Source organism: Cuculus canorus, chromosome 4, assembly GCF_017976375.1.
Source record: "Cuculus canorus isolate bCucCan1 chromosome 4, bCucCan1.pri, whole genome shotgun sequence".
Taxonomy (NCBI): Eukaryota; Metazoa; Chordata; class Aves; order Cuculiformes; family Cuculidae; genus Cuculus; species Cuculus canorus.
In genome coordinates, this window is record NC_071404.1 from 78,012,201 (window position 1) to 78,031,569 (window position 19,369).

The 19,369-nt window shown below is 40.4% G+C and overlaps 1 protein-coding gene across 1 annotated transcript in view; it reads left to right on the forward strand.

Annotated features, from left to right (window-relative positions):
• CCDC158 (coiled-coil domain containing 158) overlaps nucleotides 1-19,369 on the forward strand; it is a 52,886-nt gene that overhangs the window by 7,735 nt on the left and 25,782 nt on the right. Inside the window, 15 exon segments of the mRNA XM_054066179.1 lie at nucleotides 211-325; nucleotides 3,004-3,123; nucleotides 4,611-4,634; nucleotides 4,636-4,812; nucleotides 5,941-6,120; nucleotides 6,123-6,425; nucleotides 7,174-7,363; nucleotides 8,652-8,804; nucleotides 9,256-9,368; nucleotides 10,137-10,295; nucleotides 11,983-12,075; nucleotides 13,480-13,605; nucleotides 15,548-15,711; nucleotides 17,384-17,451; nucleotides 18,937-19,149. Of these exon segments, the coding sequence (XP_053922154.1) occupies nucleotides 211-325; nucleotides 3,004-3,123; nucleotides 4,611-4,634; nucleotides 4,636-4,812; nucleotides 5,941-6,120; nucleotides 6,123-6,425; nucleotides 7,174-7,363; nucleotides 8,652-8,804; nucleotides 9,256-9,368; nucleotides 10,137-10,295; nucleotides 11,983-12,075; nucleotides 13,480-13,605; nucleotides 15,548-15,711; nucleotides 17,384-17,451; nucleotides 18,937-19,149 (2,198 nt within the window).

Sequence of the window (19,369 nt, forward strand, 5' to 3'; positions counted from 1 at the left end):
TTTTTGTAATTTTGTGTGAGATAGATACCGGAGAGGAAATCTGACCAGTGAGGAGGTGTAATTCTTATGTGATCCCACTGTGAATGATAATCATACTTCAAAGCATTAAGATTCACTGGTATCATGCTGATTGTGGTGAAAACAACCACAGACATTTCACGCTTTCACAGTTCTTACAGTTTCTATTTCCCTACCTAAAACTTTTCTTAGAGAACAAACAAGAACCCAAAATTCAGTGCATGCATGTCAAGTTAGTCACCTGGAATCTATGGTTTCCCAGCTACACTCTGAATTACAAGAAGTTAAGAGGATGTATGAAAACAAGGTGTGTATGGATTTATGTGTTAGCATTTAGTGCCAAGGGAACTAGATATATGGAGATCTGAAATGTTCTGGATACATAAGGGAAGCCTTTTGATAAGGGGTTGCTTCAGAAAAACTGTGTGGACAATAAGAGAAATTACATTATCCTTAACTCTGTTTGTTTGTATTATTTTTAAGAACAGGTACTCTTTCTCTAACACAAAATATCTTTGCAAAACCTGCTGAACACTACATACTTTTGACAAATGTTTTGAGAGCGTACCATAAACAATGCCTTCTGGAAATGCAGAAAATAGTTGTGTGCTACGGTCATCACTTGCACATGCAGGAGAAGAATATTGTTCCACTATGCCACTAGAGAAAGATATCAGTGAAAAAAAAAAAAAGGGCAGTGAAAATAGCTTGGTGCATAAGTTGAACTGCCCAGAAAAATTCTTTGGGAAATTTGTTTTGGTATGTGCAAGGATGGGAGAACACAGAGATTACAGCAGTGCTTAAGAAGCATTCAGGTGCCCAGAGGTGCCCCATTGTGAGTTAAGAAATTTTAACATTTATTGAAATCCAGAAGCTTCTTATCAGCAGGATATGATGTAGGCAAGAAAGACAGGCTGACCAGCACCTCTATGTTCAAACAATTCCTTAATCCCACTAGAAAGTATCGATCTTGAGAAATGCCTTTTAACCACACATCTTTCCAAAGACCAGCTCTTCTCCAGGTAGCACAGCAGGGAATTGGTGCAGACAAAGTGGAGAGAACGTCTTAATGATCCCACCACAGGATCTCTGCTTTGTCACTGAATGCAGCATTTTATATCCTGTTTCCATATTACTTCTGCTGCATCCTTCGCTTATTTCACTGTTTTGGGTTCCAGTTTTATAAACAGCTTCAATATCTTTAAATCCTTTCTTGTTTTTGGTGAAAGATAATTCATGTTTTCCTTTGCAAATGATCTGAAAACAGTTGCTCTCCACTCCCTTTAAAAATTAGTGGAGCTGACCCATGCAGAAATGTTTGATGGGTCCAAATCCAGTTTAGATTATAAATCGTGAGGATTTAGGCACCCTCTCCTACGTACTGTTGGGGGCGGGGGGGAAGTTCAGGTCACAGGAGTGCCATGAAGTTTGGCAGAGCTGACGGTCTCTCATCCAAAAAGGTCTGAGAATGGAATGGCAGGGATGTGCAGGCCAAGCCTCTGGAGCTGTGGTGTACGTGGTCTTGCAATGTAAAGCAGAGCTGGAAGGACATTGCGTTTCATCATTTCTGTAGGTTTCCACTTTTATCTCTTACTTTGATTCACTTGTGTTAAAATTCATACTCGTCAGTTCCAAAAGTGACTTTTCACAGCATCATAACTAAACTATGGAGAATTTGTAAATCTCCATTACTGTATTTCATCCTCAAGGAGCAGTAAAATAAATGGCATGCTTTTCATGTTAGGTCTATGTACCTGAATTCTTTTCATGCAAATCCTGAAGTGCGCAGCATAAGGTCATATCACATGTACAGCTGTAACTGTAGTGTATTCCTTAGGCATGTCCCCTTTCATAATGTTTATCTCATAACAGATGTAAAATTGGAAACTGGGAACAATTTAAGGCTACTTCTCACAATCTACCAACTCAAGAAAATGCTGGGTTTGTTTATCTGTAAAAGAATACACGGCTTGGTCCAATTAAAATTGCTTTTGAATAGGGAGTGTAATCACTGAATTGCTAAGGTAGGCTTCAATGAGATATGAGTTGGTAGCTGGAGCTCATTTGATCTCAGGCTGTTATGTGGAGTCATTCCTGGGAAGGTGTGACAGAGAATCTAAATAAAGCTTTTACAACTGTGTCCCATACAAAGCATTTCTCCATGGCTTCTCTAGTAGGAAAACACCTCAGCAACTAAAGTTTTCAAGGGAGTGCATGGAAACTAAAGCCAGTGTAAGTTGTTGATAGCAGATGGTTTCAGCAGTCAGAAGATTGTCTCCTACTCTACCAGAAGTTGCATCCTTTCAGAGAAAGTGACTCCCACTTGGAGCAAAACATGTTTGCCTGTAGGTTTCTTAATGTATTTGGTAGTGAAGTAATGTAACTCCCTGCCTGAGCTACGTAAAACCTGCTGTTAGGCTGAAGTGCATCTGATGAACTTCACTGTATCATTAAACACAAAGTGAATATGGCTGAATATATGCTCTGACTAAATTCTCCCTAGCCAAAACAGAGATTGCGGATCCCAAAGTGTCCATTAGAAAAGCCCTATAGAAGATTTTGAGTATTTTCTCATTGAATGATTCTGTATAAATTGTGTTTTACTTGTATTCGTATTATATTAGCTTTTCTAACTAGTAGTACTGCAAATCAAGCAAAAGACTTGAACTGGTTTTTTTCTGAAGTGGCTCTTTGCCCGTCTCATTCAATGTTTACAGAGTAGATAGGGAATTTTTTTAGAGCTGTGGATTGGGGTGGAAATCAATTCATTCTCAGGAACCTCAATTAACTGTGCAGTGAACCTGAGGGTAATCACTAAAGGAAGATATCTCAATTCTGAATATGCCTAGGGAATAACTCTATTGAGCCAAAAGATGACATTTAGACTTCCTTCAGGTAGAACCTAGAAGAAAACTAGAAGAAATCCATCGTGCTATTTAAAATAGAGTACGTTAAAATAGTTCTTAATGAATATTTGTCTTTTAGCTTGAAGATCTTGAGAAGCAGTTGCACCTGGCTCATTCTGAGAAAGCAGAAGCTCAGACAGCACAGGATAAATGCAGCCAAGAATCTGGAAATCTGAAGGACCCGATTCATCAATTCTTGGTAAATACAAACGATAGCGTAGGAAAAAATCTTGCTTTTTAAAAGCCTTTCCTTACTGCTGGTGTTCAGATTTGTGCACTGCTTCTTTCTAAAGTGCAGCAACCTCCTTATAATTAAGTTTTAGGATTATTTTGTAGTGTAATTTGAATTAGCCATGAAGAAAGCTTCACAGAGGCCCTTGCCATGAGCAATGCAGCGCATCCAGAATTCAGATGAACTTTGTCATAAATTCAGAATCTTTGAATCCTATGCAAACCATATTAAAGATGCTGAGCCACCTTTGCTTTAACCACATGGTTTAGATCCCACTATTAAGGAACCTTGGTCCCTCAACAATTATTTTGCAAGACATGCAGGATTTTCCTAACAGCGCTTAACATTCCTTTGTAACTGATTGAGAATATTCACAAACTGAGCATACAGCATGAAAAAAAAATGCCACATAGGGTTGGTTTCATCACAACTTCATGTACTACAATTAGCCTTGCTTTTCTACTTACATAAGATTATTCCTTAATGGCTGACTTTGGGGATATTAGTTTGTGTGGTTTCATGAGGTTTGTTTGCCCAGTTTTGTCACAGTGCTTCTGAAGGAGACTCTGAAATTATTTCATTCCCTATGGTGTTCTCCTATTCAGGAATAATCCTTCCCTATGACTTTAGATAGCTATGGAGAAGTCTGGAGTCAGAATAATTATTGATAATTGAAGACTGGGAATCTAATTTTAGGATTCCTTTTATTTCTGTGTCTTCAGCTCATGTTTTCATTCTGCCATTCTCTGAGTTTCCTGCTGAGTTCTCTACTTCAGCTTTGACAATATGCAGGTAGTTAACAACAGCCAAAGCAACGATTAGCAGAAATGCCTGTTGATAACTCAGTCTGGGCACATTTTCAATTCGTATTTTGAAATTAGCAGCTTTGAAATGTGTATGTCAGTATTTTTAATAGTATTTACATTTTAAATTGCTATTTATAATTTCAATTATGTACTGTTATGATTATGTCTGGGGTGGGAAAGATTTAAGCCCTGGAGACCGTGTGATGAATTATGGCATGAAATCAAGCAAGCAATGAGCAATTCATTTTAGCGGTAGCAATGGGGATTTATCACGAGCAGCCTTCCTTGGTGTATAGTGTAGTGCTTCATTGTTTTTCATTTGATGTTGACACAATAGGATCTTTTTGCATTTTGTTGATTATGCTGACTGTATGAGAGATACAAATGACATGAAAGAATTCAGCATCGAGGTGTTACGTTCTTCAAAACACAACAGCAATGTGTAAAGTCGAAATTTGCTGCTTTGTTGGAAGAAAGCTTGTAGGAGGTGTCAGTTTGGTTTAGCCAATATTCCTACTTGATGTAAATCCATGGAGTTGTCTCTACGGCGATATGTAAACATACAAGTGAACGTTGCCAGTGTTAAGAGAAAGAACAAACCAATCCCAAATGTGATTCAAGGAGGGAGATGATTTTAATTTCTTGTAGGCTGAATTTCATAAAAAAAAAAGAGATAGAATTAAGTCTAGAAAAAGAGTGGAACAAATGGTTTTGGGATTGGAACACAGACAACAGCATTGCCATTGACCATCTGAGGAAAGAACTAGACACCAAAAACAAGGAATTGCAGCGCATGGAGAACACAGTGAGGGAAATGAGGACTAAGCGTCACAGACAAATGGAGTACCAGGTTGATGAGCAGGTGCAGGGTGACAGTGTTCAGGATAGTGGGACGTGTCCCTGCCCATGGCAGGGGAGTTGGGACTGGATGATCTTTAAGCTCCCTTCCAAACCAAACTATTCGATGATTGTATAGAAGGGGCACCGCTGGGGGATGTACTTCAGGCGGGAATATTGTGACTCTGGTTACCAGAGCTGGAAGGCCTTGGGAGGTTACGCACTAACATTTTCCTTTTAAAGGTGCAGATACATGACAGTCATGATTTGCACTTTTTTTTTTCTATTCCTCTGACATGTCCAGCCTTCATTTCTCTTTACTGATGAGAAAGTAGAAGTATTATTTTTAATGTTGATTTTTGACGTGCAAGCCCTAGGAGAAAATGAATGTTCTGCTGATCCTGGGTTTGATTCTGATTGTAAACCTCTAAAACATCATCTTCTAAATTTCCAGAAAGTTTGGTGCTGTAAGACGTAATGAACAAACAATTGAAGACACTATATTTGGTAGTGAGCACTTCTGTAAGAATAATTAGTAAACTGAAGGCCGTTATAATGCCTTGCTTGATGTAGTGCTTAATGAAAACATGACGCAGTTTGTGTTTCTAACTCTAAGCTGAATGCAGTGCTAAGTCAGAAGAATTACTCTGACAAAGCAGATTCCTAGGCACTGCCTGTCGTACATTCCCCTTCCTTCAAGACTTCAGCCCTCAGAAATGAGCTGTAATTAGGTAACTCGCTTTGCATTATGAGTCAAGATTGAGGCAACTCCCTTATTTTCTGCCAACCACAGGCTTGGGCTACCTCACACATCCTTCTACATTTTCTCACTCCATCATTTTTCCTTTAAACTCGTCCCACCAGGAAGTTCATTCCTTTCTTCTGTTTCTATTTTGTACTATTAGTAGCTCCTGAGTCACAGCACTTTATGCTTTAAGTGGAACACATTTCTGCCTCCAGAAATAAAAGAAAGAGAAAAGAAATATTGAAGAATCACACATTCATTGTAGACCAGACTATACTGACCTATTTTCCTGTAAAACTGAGATACTTAAAATGAACTATAGAAAAACAGAACTGTGACAGGAAATTCTAAGGGCAGAAATAAACATTTGTCTTGGTCAGTGTTGCTCTTATTCAGATGGCTGCAATCAAGGAAACAAATGAAAGCTTTGGAAGAATCTCTTCTTTGAGTGTCCAGCTGGAGTCAAAGCAAGAAACGCTCCGTAAAGTTAAAGAAGATCTTACAGCCAAACAGATCGATGCAGAGACTGCTGAGAAAACAGTGTCAAATCTGAGGGCCCATCTGCAGGAGAGAGAAAGAGAGCCCTTGAGGCTGCTGATAAGGAAATCAAGAAGCTGCATTCACAACTTGGCAGCAGGATGGAGGAGTTCCAGCATCTGAAGAACGAAGGGGGCTGTTTACACAATGTGCAGTCAGAGTGTGAAACACTGAAACTACAGCTGTTGGAGAAGGAGAGGATTATTGAGATCCTCCAAAAGCAAATCAATAATGTGACCCAGGTTGTGAACCGGCACAGTCAAACTGCTGGGGCAATGGAAGCTGAGAAATTTCATCTTGTAAAAGAAATAAATGACTGGAAACTTAAAGTAGAAGAACTTACGGTGTGCAACTGATGCTGCATTCACGTCTCAGAAAAGCAGAAATGTTTTCTGTTTTTAAATCTCTACCTTAATGTGCTAATAAATATTGTGCTTTTAAAGCAGGTCATACAATGCACCTTGAATCCAACAGCAGCAGAAGAGTTAGTGGACAGAGAATAATTTTATGACATTACCACCAAAATTGATAATTCACTGGTGCAAAGCAGTTGCTGAAAAGTTTATGAAAGCTGGAACCAGCGATACAATTGTCCACACAAGTAGCAGAACAGAAATAAAGAGTGTTACTGAGGAGTAATAGTGGGCGCTCAGAACTCCAAACTGAGGGTGCTGCTCATAGCTGGTTATTTCTCAGACAATAATTGCAGGATGTGGTAGTCTGGTGCAGGTCAGCATCTCCAGAGGAAAAATCACTCCAAGGGGGAAAACGTCATCCTCTTATGTCAGAAGACGTCTGAGCACTTGGAGTGAATGTGGAAGTGGTGCTCCCAGAGGATGGAAATAATTTTCCTATCCACCTGGTGATTGTAGAATATTGTGATGTTAGACATGCTGTGAAGCCATCACATCAGGTTCTGGTTTACCTTTTTTGCCTGGATTAGCAATTTTTACTCTGTTGTTCTTTATCACCCCCGACTGATTTCTGACACCTGAGGTTTAAAGTAATGATGATGTCTGCACATCTCAGTGGTTATTTTATGTATAATTATGCATATTACCCATAATAACTATTGTTTTTTTATGTAAGTAGATTGCAAAGGATGGGAAAGAAGCCAGAATCTATGAAATGGTGGCCAGACTAAGTGAGCTGGAACTGGAAAAGCTTAAACTGGTAAACACATGCAGTGAGAGGCTCCATGCACTTCAAGATATGAAACTGGAAAAAGCCCAGCTACTGAATGAACTCCAAGCCAGTCGGAGCGAACTAACTGGCCTTGCAGGTAGGCAGCCTCAACTCAGCCCAGCTCTGATAACTGCTAAATGGGGGTGGTGTTAAAAATAGCAGAGCAGCTTGCTTGCTGAATCCAAATATGGCTGCTGGTACAGCAGGAGGTTCCCTGCCAGCGCAGGATGGTCAGCTGGATTTGGAGAGCTAAGTCATGGTTTGGGATTCTGGCAAAGAATGATGGGAATACAATCTTTGTGACAGTCTCTCACTACTCTGTGCAAAAATACTTAAACTGCCTGACTCTGGCAACCAAAGAAACAGATCCAGTAAATCACAGGATGGAAACCAGAACACTTTTTCCTGACCATTATTTCAGAGCACTAATGGATCCCATTAATGGTCAGTGGTCAAATTACAGTGCATCTTTGTTTCTGCTTTGTTGTAGTTTTGCTCCAAAGTTTTTTCAAACTCCAAGCACTGTCTGCACGACTAATGTGTGGGGAATCTGATGATGATAATATTTAAGTTAAAACAAATAAAAATAGGGGCTGGATGCAAGGCAACCACCAAACTTCAGGGAGATCCTCTGTTAAATCTCCACTGCAGCCAGACAGATGGCACCGTTCACATGCTTTGTTCTCTACACACCCCTGTACCCATAAAATACCCATTGGTAACATCTGTTTCTTCGCAACTCAGCTCTCCTTCTAGGCTCAGTAAGGTTTGTAAGAATTAAATGGAAGCTGTGATTTTCCAAAGAAGGTCTGCTCTAGGTTTGTGTAAGGCTGTCAGGGTTAATGAGGTACAAGAAGGACCACAGAGTAATTGGCTCTGAGCTGTGGATAGAGCCTGAGCACACAGCTGGCTGGCTTGTAGTGGTGTGAGTGACACAAGAGGAGTTGAAAGGTACAAGAAACTGTTGAGAAGCAGAGCTGTGGATGCTTGACAAATGAGACCAGTTCAGACTTAAGTCTGGTTATGAGTGTGGCTGGAGAGAAGTGTGGACAGGGCAAAATGCTGTCTTGTTAATAGCCTTAACTTTCAGCATATGCAGTTAGTTCTAGCAGCAGGAACTGTGGATTTCTGTCACGTTTCTGAACTGTTGCTTTGGCAAGCAACCAAAGAACTAATTTCCTTCTGGTGAAACGGCAGCTTTTGCTGACGTGAACAATGAACCACTGCTTGAGTATTTGTTAGCTGTGGATGTTATTTGCTTCATGTCTTCACTATCTGTGTACCTAGTACTCCTAAAAAGGGAGCAGGCAACAGATCCGTAATCTTAATCTAGAAGAATGGTGAATTTTGTCACTGTAATTTCAATCTTTACTCACTCTCACCAGCAGGATTTGAACATTTGAAGAGGGATTACCAGGATAAAACTAAGGAGATGGAAAATACTGCAAACCGACTGAAAAAACAGTTGAAATCTGCACAAGGTGAACTGGAACAAACCAGGGCTGCTCTAAAGACTATGGAGGGATCCCATGGCCATGGTAATTATGGATGGAACTTCCCCAAACTCACACACTTTGTTTTTTTAACAAGAGAATTTTTCTAAGTATTAATCCCTTGATAGACGATGTAATAATATTCCACATATTTTGTGAACTAAATAAACAATATTGCAGATGACAACATATTTTTATTTTACCATTTACTACATACTATAAAACTTAAACCAGGAGTTGAGTTCTCACAGGTGATCTTTATGCAGATTTCCAGGGAATTTTGTCTTCTTGTCTCAAGTGTCCGAAGGGTCTGGTGCCTTTGCACAAAACCCCAGCTGATTCTGATGGCTGGTTTGGACACATCAGTGACTGTAGGATCCTGGTTCAGCTTACTGACTCTTAACATATTGCTGATAACTGACTTCTAGCATCTTTTCTTGGAACTCAGAATGCATTATCAATGTTCTTTATTGAGAATTAACCTTGTCTTTTACAGCTATGAAAATTGCAGTGGGAATGCGGAAGAAGATCACAGCCAAGAGAGGACAGATAGATGCATTACAAAGCAAGATTAAATTCTTGGAAGAGGCATTGACAAATGCCGTTAAGGTCACAAGAGCTCTGTGTGAAAGTATTTAACTGTATCTAGAGAAACTTTTCTTTGGAGAAATGCATGGCCAAAAGCACAATTGGGCCAAAAAGGACCAAAGAGAATTTTATTTGATGTAGTAGGCACCTTCTCTCTCCTCCTGCTAGCATTAATTAGACCTCCATGTAGAGACAGGTTTGAAGTTATGTATTTATATTTATTTAATTTACTTTATATCTGTTCTCCCTGAAAGAACAGTACAAGTTTCAGTGAGAATCATGCTCCTGCATATCAGTTCTTTTTTAAAAATGGCAAATAAGGCACCTATATCCTTCTAAATTTGGTCCACTTTGTTTTCTGAGGTGGTTCTTTGCAATTCTGGTTGTAAACCCTGTGCGTCAAGATCTGTCTAGCGTGTGGAGGTTTTTCTTTGCCATTCTTCCAATAGCTGGAGTTTATCAAATGATCGCTTATATCTCTTCACTATAACCTGTTCCCCTCCTTTACTGGCTCAGGATCCTATGCGTCCTGAAGCTTAAAATTCCAATTTTAAAATGGATCTAAAATCAGAGATGTTATTTTATTACAAGCAGTCCAATTGTACTTTTCTCTATAAAGCCTATCTTCTTGTTGAAAAGATTCATCTGCTGCAAGATGCAATAGCTGAGCTTCTGAAAGGGTTAACTCAGATCTTTCAAAGAGAAATGAACTTGCAGAAAGCAAGTATTTATAATATGGGTAGTTACAAATTCCTGACTTGTACTTTGTTGTCATTATTTGAAATTCAGGAGAAGGGTTACCTCAGAGAAGAAAACAGTCAACTAAGCCAAGAATTGAGCTACATTACAGCAGAAAAAAACAAGATTGCTGGGGAACTGGAGATTCTGAGGTCACGAGACAAACGTCTGAAAGCAAAAGTGTCTAAGATGGAGAAAGCCATTGACAAGGTACTTCTAGAGAGTTTTCAGCTAAGTGAGACTTCTGACTGCTTTCATCTACAGTCAGTTGAGAAGAGGAAGCATCTGCCCTCTTACCTTGGCTGGATTTAGTGTGTCCTAGTCATGTGTACTGTAAGATACTTGGCAGAGGAGATGTCTATAGGTAGGACTGTTTTCTATGGTTTTAGTGGTAAAAGGCTTCTATTTTCACTAAGAGAATTCTTGATTTACTCATTACTAGCTCAGGGGAGTACAGACTGTGGGAAATTTTAAGCAGCTGGATCTTCCAGGCAGTAGATTGACCTTCCAGACCTTCCACTGGCTCTGGGCACAACACATTTCCCTGAAGAGAGAGACAACTGTTCCGTACAACACGGGCTCCACTGGAAGTGAGTGTGGACACACACTGACTGAGCATCCTTGTCCACACTCAGCCCTTCCTGGGACCATAGTTAGCCAGCCATGGGTCTCTCAGGGTGAGGGAAGTTTATAAGAGCGTTGCGTTGATACATTTTCCTTTGTCAGCTGAAGTTTCTGCTGCTGACATACCTGACTCAAGGCTAGGTTCTTTGTTTTGGTCTGACTAGCACAGAAATCCCATGTGCCCTATGAGTGAGTTGCTGCTTTTCCAGAAAGAATAGTACTTTCCAGCTGCTCATGATTCTGACTTTTCAAGATATAAACTTCTGTGTTAGGTGACTTTCTCAAGTTGCTTAATTACTTCAAAAATAAATGAAAGTAATGGTGATGCCCCCTCCCAGATGCAGCGTTCCTTAGTTTAAATGCTTGATGCTGAGAAATTACCGTTCTTTGTAACATTGCTGTGCACACTACGAGCCAACTGGCAGAACTATGGGGAGACAGTGGAGGCAGGTGCTTGCTGAAAGCTAGCGCATCTGGTTCACTAAAGTGCTTGGAGATTGGTAAAGGTTGTGCTGTGTCATCTCACAGGATCCTGGTTTATAACATTGTGGAGCAGCCACTGTATAAACACCATAACGTGTAATTGGCCACCTTGGTCATCAATAAAGAGTCAAAGTTCCATGTTCAAAAAGCTGCTGCTTGTAACCAGGCAGCCACAGTGCCTCAGGGAGCCTGCCGGTGCCTCGGTGGCAGTCAGGAGCACAGAACAAGACTCAGGTTTTATTTTAAAACTGAAGAGAGAAAAGCAGTCTGGATCATAAAGTTCTGTCTCTCTCCCATCATGCTTTGGTCTAGAGCTTCACCTCTCCTTCTTGCCACCCCGATAAATACTCAGTGATGAATGGCTCTATTATTAGATCTTCTCACACCTCTTAACGGTAAACTTCTTAGAGAAGAGAGTATATATTGAGAAAGACAGGTCAACAAAGTTATAAACCATTCATTTTAAAAATTGAGTATCACTTTGCCTCATTAGCACAGTTGAATTTTCTAATCCCAGGCATTCAGTATGTCTAGGAGTGTCCCTGACAGATTAGCTCCCTGCTGTGATATTATGGTGTGCATATTGTGGCTACTAGGGTCATAAAACCGGTCAATGACTTTTGTAATTGTATCAAGAAAAACACCTGGTCATCTTGCAGTATTTTTATGTTGATAGCAGTAAATAAATACAGTGTCTGTATGTGTACCTTGTTGTTTCTTTTATTGGAAAGAGTGTAATCCACAGGAAGTTTGCAAAATTATTTTATGCCCCTTCTATCCCCTCTCACAGGCATGCCTGCAATTTGCAGAATGCCAGTGCATAATCCAGTGTCAGGAACAAGAAACCGTGCGCCTCAGACTGCAGCATACTTTAGATGTAAAGGTGAGTACATCATAGACAAGCATGGGTATGAAGTTAAATGCATTTACTCTGTGTCCTAGCATTAGGTTCAACCCTGTTTATTGCGAATACGTTGATAAAGTTCGTGTTCTGAAGGCCTTTTTTATGTGAAATACCTCATAGCTGCACAAGTCATGTCCATCATTTCAGTTAAAATGTTATTTATAGTAAGGGCAACAAAAATACACCTACAGGAATATCAGAGCGAATGCTGCAGCTGTGAAGCTGTAGTTTCAGTGTTGCTTCAACATTTTGTGGCCCTTGGCAAATAAAAGCTAGAAATGTTCATGGCATTGTTATGAAAAATGAATTAGAGAGATAGGGTCTGTAGGGATGCCTGATACTAGTGTAACTTAGAAGACAGAAAGCTCTAACAAGCTTTTGGGCACTCGCATCCTTTTTCAGGTCTGAAATAAACCCAGGAACCTTAAAGCTACATACAGGCTGGAAACAAGGGCTCAGAGTTTAATTTGATTATGTTAATTAGTTAGGCAGCACAAAAGAAAAATCATTCCATTTTAAGAGTCAAGGAGAGATGTTAGCAAGAGGAAAGGAAATACAGTCACAGGCATCTGGGGCAGAAAAAGGAAGAGATGTACTTGGCATCTGTGCAGCTATATAGAATCATAGGGTAGTTTCGGTTGGAAGGGACCTCAAAGCCTATCCAGTGCCACCCCCTGCCACGGGCAGGGACACCTTTAACTGAATCAGGGGCTCCAAGCTCCATCCAACCTGGTCTGGAACACCTCCAGGGATGGGGCAGCCACAGCTTCTCTGGGCAACCTGGGCCAGGGCCTCACCACTCTTGTGGTGAAGAAGTTCCTCCTTATGTCCAGTGTAAATCTGCCCCTCTCCAGTCGATCCCCATTGCCCCTTGTCCTATCACCACAAGCCTTTGTGAACAGCCCCTCCCCAGCTTTCTTGTAGCCTCTTCAGGTACTGGACATTATTGGCAATTATAGTGACTTGTGCCAGTTGCTAGTTTTGAGTGAGAAGTTAAATGTTATATTCCAAATTTAAATCTACTGAATCTCGTAGTCCGATGGAAGAAATTCTTACCCAGGCAGGGAAAAAAGGCACGAGAACTGTGGAACAGTTTAATTTTGTGGTGGCCTTTAGATGTCCTCCACTTGAATGGTTCTGGAGCAGACATTAAAATTCTGAAGGTAAATGGAGCTGCCACTCTTGCACCCAATTCAGTCACTAAAAGGGTTATTATGTCTGAGCACACCTAAGAAACACTGGGAAGTGCTTCAAGAATCGACTGCTGCATGTTATAGAAGATTTGACTAGCAGAGATGACCTGTTTCAGAGGCCATGCTCTCTATACTCATTTACTCTGGTAACTTCACTTGCTTATTCTGCTTGACTGATGTTTTCCTGCAGGAGCTGCAGGGACCAGGCTACTCATTGGCTTCGGCTCCAGGCAGGCTGTGGCAGAGATTGCCTCGTTCCCATCTGCCCTCTGCTGCCATGCCACCTTTCCAGAACTTGGCCAGCTCTGCCTCTTATGTGAGTACCTGCCTCAAGATGGGAAACTGCACAGGAAACAGGGAGGTTCCAAAGATTAAAAATAATGTGGAATTTCTAAACAGCAGAGCCTCTCATTTAGTAGTATCCGATAGGGAATTCTTACCACCAACGGTGAAATAATTTTCTGAGGCTTCTCATGCATTATGGTCTTTCAGATTTTCTTCCATTTGCAAAATATAACTGAAAACCAATGGGACAATAAAAAATTCTATGGACTGTATAGGATTTTATCTTACCTCTGTCACCAATAGCATTTATAAACTGTTAAAATTGAAGGTACTGACCTGTAAGCAGTTTGGCTTTCAGGTTTGTTTTTCTAGTGTGTGACTTGGTGTAAATCAGTTGTATTTAGCAGTGAAAACAGACTTGTGCATATTTCTCGATAAATGCTATCAGCTGATTGACCTGGAGTAGTTTTTAATACTTAAACATTTCTCCAAGCTGATCTTAACTGATTTTGACCAGTTTTATCCTACAAGATGCATTTGTCCTTCCTTCTTTTTGTTTTTGGTTGTCTACATTTAGATTTAAATTAGATGCTAGTGCTGTTCTAATTTTTCATTACTGAACACATAGACTCAAATCTCTCTCACACACATGAAAAAAAGCCTTTTCCAGTATTTTTTTGTATGGATTTTGTATAATTCTCCAAAAAGGACCCAATGTGTCTCCCATAGAAACTAGTAGAGGTTTTTTCATCAATTTTTACCTCAAAATTTGTATGGGACTACAAGCCAGTGCAGATATTTCTCAGCAGTATTGTCTGTTTTACTTTCTGTTATAGTGACAAATGTTTCCATCAAGGCACAAAAGAGCTAATCCTGTCAAGTCCCTGCAGCATTGAGCACTTCCATTCTCTTTTCTTTGAGTTAATAGATTTATGCTTCCGAGGATAAAAACAGATTTTTCATGTAGTGCTCTGGTGAGGATCTAACTGGTTGTTGGAGAACTTGATTCAAGGTCTACTTGAATCTTCTTGGTTCCTGTGTGATTGATTGTTGCATAAAATGAAGATGCTTCAGCATGGAGACAGAGACCCTACCTGGTCAATAGTCTGGTTCCTTAGCTGGGATATGGCAAAGAAGGATTTTGGTCTGATTCAGTATCACATTGGCACATTATGAAGCTGAGGACTTGTTCTCCATATAAGCTCTGCTGAAACTACCGTGTTCCTATCGGAAATTACCTTTTTTCCGAAGAAAACACATTAGCAAAATGTTTCTCATCAGCTCCATCCACAGGTGAAACCTAAGTCATTGGGAGCAGTGCTTTGAACATGGAAAGTGCTGAGTAATCTGGAAAATCCAGTTCTTCACAGAAATAAAGGATTCTTTGAACCAGGCCTTTGCCATAAGACCTGATCAGTAAAATGAGAATAATGTTGCACTGCATCTCAGAGTACGGCTGTGACAATGAAATGCTTTATATTTGGAGACAGCTCAGCTGTTACAGAAATGGGTGCCTAGAAAACACCCTGAAATACAACTATTTCTGTCTCCAGGACTGTGCCTGTGTTCTGTACAGTAATACCTGGGTTAAAAAGGAGAAAACAAGGTGGTCACACAAGCAAAGATTATTGGTTCTGAATACTGATTGTATTTGGATGTGTGAAAGCTTTCATAATTAAAGGTTTATTTTAATATTTTTGACCTTGAAACTGTTGTCACACCCTTTGACAGCATTTATTGAAACAGCAGATGGTAGCTTTGTTCTCCCTCCATTATATTTGACTGGACGTTTCTGTCGGATAACCTTACCGATAAGAGTGCAATCGTATTCACAGAGTGTTTTGACAGTCTTCCAGTTACCATGATCTGTCCTCCAATGCTTCCTAATTAAAATTACAAAAAATCCAGCCTGTTTCTAGCTGGTAAGACAAGAGTAGAGGAGAATACTTTGTAATATAATGATTTTATTTCAGATGCCTTCCAAGCCAGGCGTTTTGAAGGAAGAACCATTGCAGGATCTAAAGAGGATTCTTCAAGAATTAACAAGCTCAGACAGTGACGTACCCACTGTGGATCCTGGCAAGAGTGAAAGCAATGGTGGCAGAAAATCACCTTTAGCAACCATGAGGAACGCATCGTAAGAGTAATACACTGTGCATATTGCTGTTGTGTGCTGTGCACCTGTAATGCCTTCTAAAACTAGGAACTGGCCATTTCTGTGCTTCAGGAGCAGTATAGGGTGCCTTTTTGCAAGAAAGCTGGGTTTATGAGTAAACTTGAGATAATCTGGAAGCTTACATAGCTTCTGTTTTGTGCCAGGTTTCTCAGATGCTTTACATGGCAGGGAAATAGAAGGTGACTACACTGTTTGCCTTTATTGTTTGCTCTTTGGTGTTTCTGCTTTTATTTTCATTTAGAACTCCTTTCTTCTTTTTCTGCCTTATGTCAATATCCCTTATCTCACTGTTGAAGCAGAAGATTACATTTTTACCAAACAAATGATAATGGCAGCAGTACAGGAATTTGAAAAATCAATACAGCACAAATTCTGGTGTTTCTAATCCAGAACATAAAGATATTTCATAAAGGAAAATATAATTCAGGGACTTCGAATATGATCAAATTTGTTTAAACCATCGTGCTTCTCCCATAATACTTACTGATGGAACAAAATCACCTCAGTCCCGATATCCAAAGTATTCTGGGTTCTTCTGCTTTTCCCACGCATTTTTATTGAACCAAAGATCTGCCTGTTATCAACATGCAAATTTTTGACAGTTTAAATATAGCAGCTTCTATTTCACAACTGGGAAAAGGATCCATGCACAGAAGTTGGTCGGTCTGTCTAATTTTTTGAGCAGTAAATGTACTACCTCTTCATAGCTTGCCTTTGGCTGTCATAAACAAGAGTCCTCTGGAGGCAAGGCAATTAAGTGTCCTTTGCCAGCCTGTACTATCTGATTGTTGCCTGTGTTCTCTGTTTATGGTGGCAGTAGGAGAAACTTATTTTCTACATAAGGTTGCAAGATTTTGTGTGTCAGACCATGTACAATTTATGAGAACACAGAAACAGATGTTGATCAATTGAATATAGTAGGATGATACAAATACTGTGAGAAATAGAGTTGTTGTACAAAGCGGATTTAAAAATTTGGAGTAAAATAGCTCAGTGTCTTTTTTTCCCCATCTTTATGACTAGCCAGTATTCAGAACAAATCTAGTCCTTTATCTCCCACAGATATCCATTACTTCAGTAATCTAAATTAACTGCGACTCCAATAGACTTTCTTTAGGGAACTCATAAAACAATTTTACAGTGATACAAATACAAATGTGAATTGTAGCAATCCCCCCGGCTCAGCTTTTGCTGTCATTTTGACAGTGATATGTTTTTCCATGCAGGGAGACTGCAGCTGGAGACTCTGCTCCTGAAAGCATCATGGAAAAGGATCCTTGTGGACGGTGAGAAATGCTTTCACTTAGCTGAGTAACCTGCTTCATAAAGTACTCATTTGGGAATCAAGTTTCTAGGGCTTTTTGATACAGCATCAGTCCGGAGCTTGTTTGCATTCCTTTGTTCATAATGTTAAAACCTTCCTGGGAATTACAAACCAAAGCTCTGATGTTACTTTCATCCCTCTAAGTGCAAGCTCTGGAACTTAATTACATTGTTTGCTTTTAATTTCCATGTATAATATCTGGAGATTACTTATGAGAGCTTCCCATTCTCACTACGGAGGCTAGCTAGCATTACCAAAACTTGGCATCAGACAGCCAGAATACAAGTTCTGCTATCATTTTGCTTGCAGGGATCCTTCATCCTTACACACTGCCGATCTTCAGTTCCAAGACGTTACCTTGCCCTTTACATCCCTTGGTAAGTTTTCACTGGCCGCATTTAAGGATGAATGAGCCATATCAATGTCAGACTGGAACATTACATGATATTAAAACAATACAGTCCAAACACAGTGTATTTTCTTAGGTCATTTACTCAAACGCCTCTTAGCAGGTGCTGTTACAAAGACTCTGTTGCATTTACTTCAAAACCTGTTTCTTTGTGCAAACCAGCTCCTTGCAGCTCAATGCCAGCACACCTAAAATGGGTATCTTCACAGTAGCTATCCATTAATAGTCTTGTGTAGTTGGTATGGATTATATTGTCAAATACTTGGTGCCTAAACCTAGGCTCCTGAATCCTGTATACAGGTATCTAAACATGGATGTGCTTGAACGAGAAATCAGGTCACTGCAAATTCTTTTTATTGCCTTTTGTGTACTGGGTCATCAGCAACTTTTAAAACATGGCGACATGAATTTAGTAACCTGAATGGAAAGGTATGTAAGGATATGGCTTTGAGCATCAGGGTTTGACATCTTGGCTGCCTTCTTTCCTTGCCCATAGATTTTTCTGTGAAAATTTCCTGCAGATGCTGGTCTATTGAATTATTCTCTATTAGTATTTAAGTCACTGTGCTTCAGAGATAGGCTAGAACTCCTGTTTGTCCTGACGGGTAACTACTGTATGTCCTCTTTTGAGGTTTCTGAGTATTAAAGAAGATGTCCTGGGTAGTTCCTGTCAGCCTCCTAGCAAACCTACTGCAGCATCCAGGAATTTTTCCCAGCTTCCAAAACAGCTGTAGGCAGCGTTTTTTACACGGAAGAGTCAAGAAATAGTCGAACAAGGGCAGTCTGTTAGAAACCCTCCAAACTACTTTCAAGATGTCCCAGAAGGGCTGTTCTAAGTAAAGAAATAGGCTACAGGAGAAAAAGAGAAGACCTGTAATAAATGTTCACCTCAGTAGTTGCATGCAACTGGGTTTTTTTTGACACGCAGACTGTGCACCATTCATATGAAAACGTGTTAGATAACCTGATGATTGCATATCTGTGCATATCTTGGCTCTTTGGCCTGACAATTCGCTTTCTGCCAGGAATTCAGAACTTATCAGTAAGTTATTGGAAAGAAGGGAAGTGGCAGACCTGTCTAAGCAACATTGTTTTTTCTGCTGCTTATACCTAAGAGATCCAAGCCAGCAGTAATGAGCAGGGAGTCTTGGCCTGTTAGCAGCTGTGATAACTCCCATCAGGCTGTGTGGGAATGAAACAAAAAGTGCGTGGCCAGCAGAAAAATAGCAGGCCCTGCTTTCTCCTGGGCAGGTTTGCTGGCTGTCCTCCACATGACAATCACTGTAACAGAAACAAGCATGCTTTGCAAAGAGGTTGTAATCTCCTGCTGCTTTGGCTGCTAATGGAAAGGATGAAGAGTGTAACTTGAACAGTTACAGAGATAACATCAAAGCTGTTATGGGGGTTTCTCTTCTGGTGTGTGCTCACTGCTTTTTCCTTGGCTGTCTCCTAGGAGGTGCATCCATCTTCTCAGCCGCCACTTGTGTTGCATCCTCCCCTAGGAAGGTCTCTAGAGAGGAGAGATACCGAGAAAAGTCTCCAGTACACTTACTGTTAACCACGCCACCTGATGCACTTGCAGCTGGCCCCACCGCCTCGCCAGAGCATGGACCGTACACAAGGAAGGCTGGATCTCCAGAGGGTGCAGCTACGGTCCCCCAGTTAAGTACGTCTCCTGGCCCATTTACTGATCCAAAGAGCTTGGCTGGGTTATGTTCCTGGCTTCAGTAAGTTACATCTTTCTATTCCTGAGTTTTCCATTTGTGAAATGCAACTGACACTACTGCTTTCCTTTGTACGACCCCTGCAGCTTTGCTGGCCAAAAGGCACTTAGAAGTTGTGGGCATAAATACTACGTCAGTAACATACAGCATTTTTTCTCCATT